The sequence below is a fragment of the Cherax quadricarinatus genome, chromosome 17 (genome assembly GCF_038502225.1).
Source record: "Cherax quadricarinatus isolate ZL_2023a chromosome 17, ASM3850222v1, whole genome shotgun sequence".
NCBI classification, from domain to species: domain Eukaryota; kingdom Metazoa; phylum Arthropoda; class Malacostraca; order Decapoda; family Parastacidae; genus Cherax; species Cherax quadricarinatus.
The window spans coordinates 18,735,360-18,745,508 of NC_091308.1; the positions used below are offsets into that span (position 1 = coordinate 18,735,360).

General features: G+C 37.4%; 1 protein-coding gene across 9 annotated transcripts in view; it reads left to right on the forward strand.

The window, feature by feature from the left end:
* kkv (hyaluronan synthase-like protein kkv) overlaps positions 1 to 10,149 on the forward strand; it is a 176,435-nt gene that overhangs the window by 163,313 nt on the left and 2,973 nt on the right. For 5 of the 9 annotated variants that reach the window (XM_070085821.1, XM_070085822.1, XM_070085823.1 and 2 more), the window contains exons 22-25: positions 711 to 887; positions 5,752 to 5,916; positions 6,331 to 6,586; positions 6,849 to 6,979. In XM_070085821.1, the coding sequence (XP_069941922.1) occupies positions 711 to 887; positions 5,752 to 5,916; positions 6,331 to 6,586; positions 6,849 to 6,979 (729 nt within the window). Of the gene's footprint in view, positions 1 to 710; positions 888 to 972; positions 1,150 to 5,751; positions 5,917 to 6,330; positions 6,587 to 6,848; positions 6,980 to 7,710; positions 7,758 to 9,835; positions 9,932 to 10,149 lie in introns of all 9 variants that reach the window. The other 4 variants (XM_070085826.1, XM_070085824.1, XM_070085828.1 and 1 more) reach the window with 3 other exon arrangements.

The following is a 10,149-nucleotide window of genomic DNA, read 5'->3' on the forward strand; positions in this document are numbered from 1 at the left end:
ATGTATGTATTGTTAATTGTTAAATAAACTGATTTTTGAAATTCAAAATATATATAAAAAATTGTCTGGAATGTTGGCATGATGGTGTTTAACAGAGCATGTGAAGAACTTTTGGGTTCCTCGAGTAGAATGTGTTTTTTCGTTGATTTAGTTACGTACTTGCTAGTGTAGATAGATGAGTCTATCACAGTAGAGAAAGAATTATACTACATCATTCTGTACATAGATACTTTTGGGAGTTTATATTGTATAAATAATGGAGTTCTGTTACTATCATTCACTCTCCTAAGGTCAGTTTTATTACAGAAGTGGACAGCAGCACTGCCACAATGGCATTCTGATAAGTTTCGAGAGTCTCAGTACTCTCGGAGCCCGGCCATGGGCCACGCCAGGTTCCTTGCTGGCAGCACCACTGTCATTACGGTGGGCAGCACCACAAATCTGGTTCTGCCACTTGTTGAATAGCACCATACCACTGGATGTGTCACCAGGGTAGACAGCACCATAATACTGGATCTGTCACCACTGCTGGACAGCACTTCACTGGTGCAAGCTGCACTCCCACTTTCTTCATAACCAATAATTCAAGCAGCACCACTCTTAATAAGACTGACCTTGCAATACGGACTTGTTTACAGCGACCTTCTCAGTGGTTATGGGTGTGCATGGACTAATCCCCATCCTTCCCTCTATTTCTCTTCCCCCTCTAGAAAAAAATGGAGGGTGACTTAAAGGAGCTTCGGAATGTAGCGGTCTTCTCCTTCGCTATGATGAATGCTATCTTTGTTATTATTTGCTTCCTACTCCAATTGAACAAAGATGTTATTCATATCGACTGGCCCTTGGGCGTGAAGACCAACATCACCTTCATCGAGGCGACGAGCGAGGTAGGTGGGCCAGAGCCATAATCCATGTCGGCGGCAGTGTTTGTAACTTGTCCGTGATGTGTGTGGTGCACCTCTCTCCCAACAGAAACAAGCTGAGATCGAGTTAAAGGAGCTCAGAAACAAATCTTTCTTCGGTTTCTTCATGCTCAACGCGCTCTTTGTGCTCATTGTGTTCCTACTGCAGCTGAACAAAGATGAACTGCACATCGACTGGCCACTCGGCATCAAAGAAAACATCACAGTTATACCAGAGACTCAGGAGGTAACAAGGACACTGCCTCTGCTCCTTCTACTTGGGGTGCCCAAGGACTTCTGCGACCTCCTTCCAACAGGCCTCCCTTATCTCCTATTAATTTGGGAAATCTTGGAACTAAATGGGAGGCCTTCCCTTCACAACTGCACCTAGCCCAAAACTAAATAGCCTCTGATGTTCCTGACTCAGTTTAACACTTAGTATGACCTCGCATGACCTCCTCGTGACACAGCATGCTACATGTGACTCGGCATGTTACCTTCCTCACTAAAAATGACCTGATAGTTTACCATTCATTGTCAAAAACACGTTATACAATTTTTTTTATAAAACGTTTTCACACATTATTAGGAGAAAATTTTACAAATCTCGAAGGAATTGCCAATAATTTTTCATTGACAAACTGCATAAAATTCGTTTGGTAAACGTCTGAGATAATCTGAGCAGGATTGAAAATGCTTATAAAATTATTAAGTTTTATAATTGTATTAACATTTAACGTTTATTTTTTTCCTTTACGGTAATTGCTTCAAAGTCCTTGTCGTTTAATAATTAACACATTCTCCTTACACTGTTACTTAAAAGTACATAAACTACTCTCATAAAGTCTTTAATAACGTACTATTTTAAAAAAATATGCAAAGAATTTTGCTTTTTATGATCATTAAAAGGCAAAATGCTTAGATAAAAATATTTAAATCATACCAGTAATAAAAGATAAAGTTGTACTCACCATATTATTGTTACCATTGTTTACATATAGTTGCCATTTTTTGCATAATACTCACTATTCACTGTTCATCTCTCCTTGTTAAGTCATCTTTAAAATCTTGCTGTTTATCTGATGAGCGTCTCAGCTGGTGTTATCACCACAAGTCTCTACTTCAATACTACTTATTGTTAAAGACTGTCTCCTACTTATCTGTGACTGACGACTGTTTCCCACTTACCTGTGACTGACGACTGTCTCCCACTTACCTGTGACTGACGACTGTCTCCCACTTACCTGTGACTGACGACTCTCTCCCAGCTGCCTGAAGCTGAAGACTGTCTCCCAGCCATCTCTCTCCCCCGACTGTCTTTGCTTGAGGAACCGTTTAAGAGACTGTCTCTGCTTCACTTCTCGTGACTGTTTAAGCTTGATGATCAGCTGTAAATACTGACTAGCCTTACGTACCTATCGACTACCATAACCTTTTTTAAGTAACTAGTAAGTTAACTAGCAACCTGACTACTAGATCGAATGCTTGAGTGAGTGCACTGTACATACTGGAACGACTGAGGCTCCTGCTTGGACGCCATGACTATCCTCACCTGGTGACTATCTTCGCCTTTTGACCACCTGGTGACCACCTACTGATCATCTGTTGACCACCTGGCGACCACCTGGTCATTACCATTAGCAGTACCTACCTAGTTACTGTCTCCATCTACGGTTGGTTCAGTATAGTCAGTTCTCGCTCTTGTTAGTTGTCGTACACAGGTAAATCTTACTATGAATTAAAATTTAATACTAGAATAATTATATATCTTCAGCGAAGTGATCGGACATAGTATCATTCTACTTTTTTTACATTATTGATATTTTTTTAGTAAGACAAACTTTATTTTGTAATTTAAAAAATAAACCAAAAATTTATGAATGGTTTCATTTAGAAAATCAAAATTATATTAATTTCTGGGTGACAGAAAATAATATGTAGTTAGTTTTCAAATGTGAATATTTTTCTTTACATGTCAAATTTAGTGAGTTTTGATAACGTTGAGGAGCAGCGTCAGTGATCATAGCGAGTGTATAAAGCAACAAGAAATTTTCTGAGGAAGTATACGTTGTGAGATTTAGCATACTTTTGTGATCGTTGTGGCTACATGTCACGAAGCTAGGTTGCTAGCGCACTCAGCTCACACACTGAGGTCCCTGGTTTGATCCCCGGTACAGGTGGAGACATAACGTGTTTTCTTAAGACACCTGGTGTCCCTGGTAAAATAGGTGCTTGGGTGTTAGTCGACTGGTGTGAGTCGCATCCTGAGGCAAAACTGACCTAATTTACCCGAAATGCTCAGCATAACAAGCGGCTTTCTATATAGTAATATGTCATTGATGTTAGCTAGGCCTGTACCTTGTACATGTACTTGTAAAAATAATAATAATAATTATTATTGCGAGAGGAAAGAGGAGAGTCTCATGCCTTGACTCCGGGAGAATTACATGGGAGTACATGGGATACAGGGATAGTAGGGGACCTGGGAGTTCACACGGAAGTTATCTGCTGAGAACTATCTTCTAACTAAATTAAGGATTATCGTGTATTGTCTGGGATTCTAGCTGTATGAATCATAGGTATATCTTCCTTCGGATGATATACCTGTTAAAGTTAATACGTAATGCTGAGGGGTATACATGTAAAGAAACCATTTTTCGTATTTGGATTTCATTTTCACTCAGCCCTGAGCGAAACGTCGTCAAAATTATTAAGCCTCTTCATTCTGTCCAGTTATCCATGGTATGCATTTGTTTAGACTCTTGCTGAGGAATTTACATGTATATATAAGAATACGTTGTGTCAGAGTGAGCTGGAGAGATGTTTGGTGCGTCAAGATTACTCAGTCTTGGCAAGAAACTATCAAGTACACATTAGAAAAAATATACATCTCGTATACATTTGTTGGCATCTCTGAAAACTGTACATATTATTCACGATAAAGATTTGTTACATTGTCTTTGAGTGATATTTTTTATGTATGTATTGTCTAGTAGAGTCAGCGAGAACTGGTTATACCGTCTTGGTCTTCCTTTCAGGTTTGAACTAATCTTAATCTTGTGTGCCCACAGTGCATGCCAGTTTTGTGAGCCTTGTGCATGGTGTTCTCTCACTGCATGAGTGCCAGGCTCACCTCATAGTCACATGGAAATTTAATTAATGTTTTAATGCAATATCATACCTGTTGCATGTATTTCCTCATTTTTTTATAATAAATATATATATATATATATATATATATATATATATATATATATATATATATATATATATATATATATATATATATATATATATATAATATATATATATATATATATATATATATATATATAATATATATATATATATATATATATATATATATATATATATATATATATATATATATATTATATATATATATATAATGTATATATATATATATATATATACATATATATATATATATATATATATATATATATATATATATATATATATATATATATATATATATATATATATATATATATATATATATATATATATAAAACAAAGTCTTTGAGCCGGTGTCACTGCAGTGTATAACATACCATCTTTAGCTCAGATGAACAGAGACGAGAGAAGCGTTTCCAAGATACAGTGTGACCTGATGTCTAGTTGTGACCTGATTTCCTGGACTGACTTAATTACAAAGTGTTTGCGGAAACTGCCACCGGCTTGTGCGTAACTGACCGTCTTTTAGTGAAATTGAGATAAATGTACGTGTACCTGGGAGTATAGGGAATAGACAAGTAACGCCGAGGCTGTGTGCTGAGAATACGTCTCCACATTTACATATTATCAGTATCCTCTACCAATGTATTATTATTCATTAGCCATGACTTTAGAACTCTCTACTTAAGAACGAATCTTTGTATACATATTTGTATGTTCATGCACCTGTGGGCGTTACTCCCTCCAGTTAAAGCCCCAGGTACAGTGAAAACACTGTCCAATAAGGCGTATGCAGCAATAAACACGAGTGTGCATTACTGCGTAAAAAAGTAAGAAGCAGTGAGAGGAATTTCATATCACTTACGATGTTATTCTCTTATAATTCACCTGTGATTCGACGTTAATGAAGATACCCAAGTGTTGCACATGTGTGATATTCATCAACGTGAGATGAATGTTATATTATCTCCTGCCGGACTACAAACGTTATTATTATATCTCCGCAAACAAGCACTAAACCTGCATGGGTCATTTAGTGCAGCAAGAACGTAGCATGAATTTTGACGATTGCTAAACAATGCTTATCAATCGTCATTTTTATCACCATTATTATCTCACTAGGCCAGTAATGATCTCCACATAGCACTGGGCGCTTGATTACTCTTGGAAATCATGTCACAACTGACCGTCAGGTCACACTTCGCCCTAGCAATGTTTCTCTCCTCTCTGCTTATTTCTATCTAGAGGTCATGTGAAATGGTGCGGTGATACTGGGCCCAAGTCTTCGTTAATAGTGATTTTACTATATATATATATATATATATATATATATATATATATATATATATATATATATATATATATATATATATATATATATATATATATATATATTGTTTTTGTTTTTATTCAAATCCAAAATATCATATACATTCTGTTTTGCCATACTGATTACGTGGACAGTTAGATATATCTCATTATGTTATCAGTAAATACCTTCCTAAATGTACAGTAATCAATTTTAGCAGTTGTTGTTGAATAATTTTCTCATAATTCATTTACTAGTGTGCGAGTGTCTTTGTTAACCAGGCAGAGGTTAGTGTTATTGTTCATCTCTCTCATCAACACTCCTTTCCTTTGTGACTTTCAGGTACTAATCAGCCAAGAGTACCTCCAGCTGGAACCAATTGGTCTGGTGTTCGTGTTCTTCTTTGCCCTTATTCTGATCATTCAGTTTGTTGCCATGTTATTCCATCGTTTTGGCACCATCTCGCACATCCTGTCTTCCACTGAGCTCACTTGCTGTAATAAGAAGGTAGGTTCAAAACTATTTTTTTTGTACAACAAAACATACACAGTGTATATACACTGTTTCTGTTACATGTAGAGTTACAATAAGAATTCTGCTCTTATAATTGATTGATTTTATGAAAATATGCTTTATGCACCTTTGCCCAGTCCCTTAGATCACTGTACCTCTGTAATAGGTTAAATATCTCGTTTCTACTGTAGCTTGTTTAACTAGCGAAAGGTTTGGACATAGTCCCTGGATCCATCTCTGCCTCTGTAATTTTTTAACGACATTTACAAAATATGGCTATGAAATGCGTGTTAAAACTACCAAACTAAAGAAATAAGGTCTAGTGAAATATTCTTTGAAAAAACATCATCGCTGAAGCAGTATCAAAGTATAAGTTAACTCTTAGTTCATATGTTTTATCATTACCAGGCTGAGGATGCTACTGAAGATGCTTTCATTCAAAGAAATGCTGTTGATATAGTGAAGCAACTTCAGAAACTAAGAGGTATTGATGGTGACTATGACAGTGATAGTGTTCAAGGAGGACAACTTGGAAGGCGCAAGACCATCCACAACCTGGAAAGACACAGACAAAAGAAACAGGCTATTGGCACTCTCGATGTGGCCTTCAAGAAGAGATTTTTCAGTATATCAGCTGAAGCTGCAGAAAACGGCATGGACACCGGTATGTGACACGTAGAGGTTTATTCTATGTTTATTATAATTTAATATTGTGATTGAGCTGCAGCATCAATTTAAAACAAATGATTTTAATACAATTATTTATTTTTACCTTGTATGTCCTCACCGCTACAAAACTGGTTAATTCACTGAGGTCCTCTTCTGCCTCGGACGCAGCCTCGTAATGTTCTCGTTCATAGCATCTCGCCTGTCATGCAATGCTGTGTACTTCTAAGGAAAGTTATATTGTGCACTACTCATTACAGAGACTCCAGTGCTTGGTAACATGCGTCGTCTGAGCATGCGTCGAGAGACCATCAAAGCTCTTGCAGAGAGACGCGAGACAGTGGTCCAGGAGAGAAGACAATCCAGAATGCAGACGATGGGAGCAAAGAAGGTAAAGTCTCTCGTCTTAAAAATTCTCCCATATAAAATATTTTTTAACCATGTGTATTGAATTTGAATCTGAGAAAGGGGGAAAAATTAATCTATCGCATCCCAAAATATAATTTGACAAATACTGAAGTAAGGATTCTGACCAAAATATTGAATACCACTAAAATCACAGGAGCCATGTTGACATAGAGATGAAACACAGAACAGATGATTATCTATTATTTACCATTGCCAGTTTCTTAACATTTAGAATAATTATATAACTAATGTTTGTAAGTGTGGTGTAACTTGGAAATTTATATACATATATATCTTATTATAGTAAAAGTTAAAGGTTTATTGATAGTTTGTGGAATGTTGAGTTACACGTAACAGGGAAGTGTGGAAGTGTATGTAGTCAGGTGTGCCAGAGTGAAAGCACTACATTCAGGACTGTGTAGTCAGGGGTTCCTGAGTGTGTAAAACAAGTGTAAGAAAGAAGGCTGTGTAGCTGATATTAGCTTCCATAATATTAGCAAATGCAGAGAGAGAAAGGGACAATGTAGTGCTTGAGAAAGTGAAAGATGGTGGCACAGGTTGACACCTCGCAGGGTGTGAGGTGTCAGCCTGTGATGAGGAGGCCACTGAGGTGGATGAATACAACTATTATCTGAAAGTCGTAAATCAAATTATACATTTTTTTTAAATTTTCCTCACGAAGCCTTATGACATATTTTTCTCCCATTAAAACAGCGTGCCTCCTTTGCTGCTGACATAGAAATTATTTAAACTGCTCCAAGGTAACAATATATAATTTTCAGGTTAATGCCAAGCTTTAGATGTTCAGTGTTCATCTGTGGGAGTCTGAATATTTGTATGTGTGCTTTCATGTGAACACATGTTCCTTATATATGCAGGGTGTTCAAAAAAAGACAACTAATGGTAAATGCATATTTATCAGTAAATTAGAAAATCCTTTGAATGTGTTGACGATCAACGTTGTTGACCATCAGGGTTTTTCACTTAAGTGTACACGACAAATCAAGATAGTGAACGCTTGTTTTAATGTCTCTTGGGATATGCCGTCTTCTGTACGCTAAATGTTGACTTGTAGGTCTTCCAACATGTAAGACTGATTTAAACACACAGTGTTCATTAAAAAGAACAGAAAAGAAGTACTGTAATGAGAACACTATTTTTGTATTTAATTATTCACATTAAGTTACAATAACAATTGCATTCTCCAGGGGTTGTATTTTTTGGAACACCATCTATAATAGTTATATACTTGAAAAGTCTTAGCTTACACACACACACACACACACACACACACACACACACACACACACACACACACACACACACACACACACACACAATGACGTACATTTTCACTTGATCCAAGAATGCTTATTGCTTAAACTAAGTAATATTTCATTGATCCAAGAATATTCAATGCAATGACTAAGTACACCTCTGCAGTGTAAGATATCTCCGTAATGCAATTTGCTGTGATTTTTCTCTTTATGGCATTGTTGTTGTTGCCAAATATATGTTCTGTAGTGTTTGTGCTGCTTCTTGTCTTCATATTATTATCATTATCATTATTATTAACATTGTACAGAGAAGAGGTAAACATCTTTGTATGTAAAGAACTTCTTTCTATGAACCGCTTCTCTGCCACAAAGTTCTTCACTTTGGAAGGGTAAATAATGAGACTGTCTATAAAATAAATTCCTCTTCCTTCTTTCGAGGCAGAAATTAACTGGTGCACCAACTACCAGAGAATCTCCCATTTCCAAGTCTGCATCTGCTCCCCTCGGCACCTTCTGCATGGACATTTATAACACGTTAAATCAAGCATGCATCTAAAGTTATATAGCTCTTGGTCGGTAGGCATAATACCAGAAAGTAAGGTTATGCAAAGAATGTTTCTCTCAAAGGTGAGCTGTTTTACATACCTTTTAGCGAAACTGCTGGGTTTTTGCATTACCATATAGAGGTCTTGCTGCCTCTCGCCGTTCTTGGAATGTACATACAGTAACAGACACATTAATTTATTTCTAATGTGGAGTTTTTTTCTTGTGTTTAATAATCATTTTCTTGACGACCCTTACAACGGCCAAACCTTCAGACACCTGTCGTGTTAACTTTACTACTGCCCACTTCCCTTGTACCACACAGCAGTACAGTACTGCTACTGGATGTCCAGACAGTGTCCACAGGCGATGGGCATAAAGATGCAATATACAAAACAAGCATATATATGGATAACGTTTAAGTTATGGTAGAGCTTTATCAAGTCATGACTTGATGGAGCTCTGCACTGAACGAAATATTGCCTCAAAAAAAAATCTGCATGTTGTGGCTTTATGACTAAAGTCACTACTGTGTATTTTCATCTTGTGTGCAAAAAGTAATAGTGCAGAAACTGTTTTTTCCTGGGTTTACACAACACTTGGGTAAGGCCTGTTGTCTCTGCATAACTATGGGATTTCAACATGCTCTCATGTGTCACTCATTTCTGTATAAACAAAGTATCAGGTTAAAATAAACCTGTATTGCGTCCAACACTAATGTTCCCATACTTTCTCTGGTCGTCCTTCAACATCATACCACTACTATACCTATGTAAACACACTCAGCCACAACCTAGCTTGCTTCACCCACTACCATAACAACCACCCATAACAGAAACTGGGTGTTGTGCAATCACAGCATCCACAAGGATGTGCAATACCCACAAGGTTCAGACATCTCCGGGGAAAAATTTGGGATGCAGAATCTTTCACTGATATGTCAAGGCACCATCCCTCTTTAAAGGGGGCGGCAGCAAGGTGTCAGCATTTCCACTAACTTGACCGTGATTCTCCTGCAGCCTCGCTCGCGATCTTCCATCACCTCCGACGTGGAGAACCAGAGGTTCTTCGCCCCTCTCTCTTCCAACCCCTACCCTTCACATCACTTCTGAGTGGTATACCTTTCCTTCAGTCCTGCCTCTTAACTCGCCTCTAACACTCCCTCAGTAGTGATCTGCTGCTGTCGCTCTCTTTTTTAGGTTACTATTTCGTATAACCTTAACTCATTACCACGTGAATGCCCTTCACCCCTGCTTCCTTTCCCTCCCCCCATCACTGTGTAGGCTAATATCTGGTCTCTTTTCTATCTCACTCTTTCTCTCTCTCTCTCCCG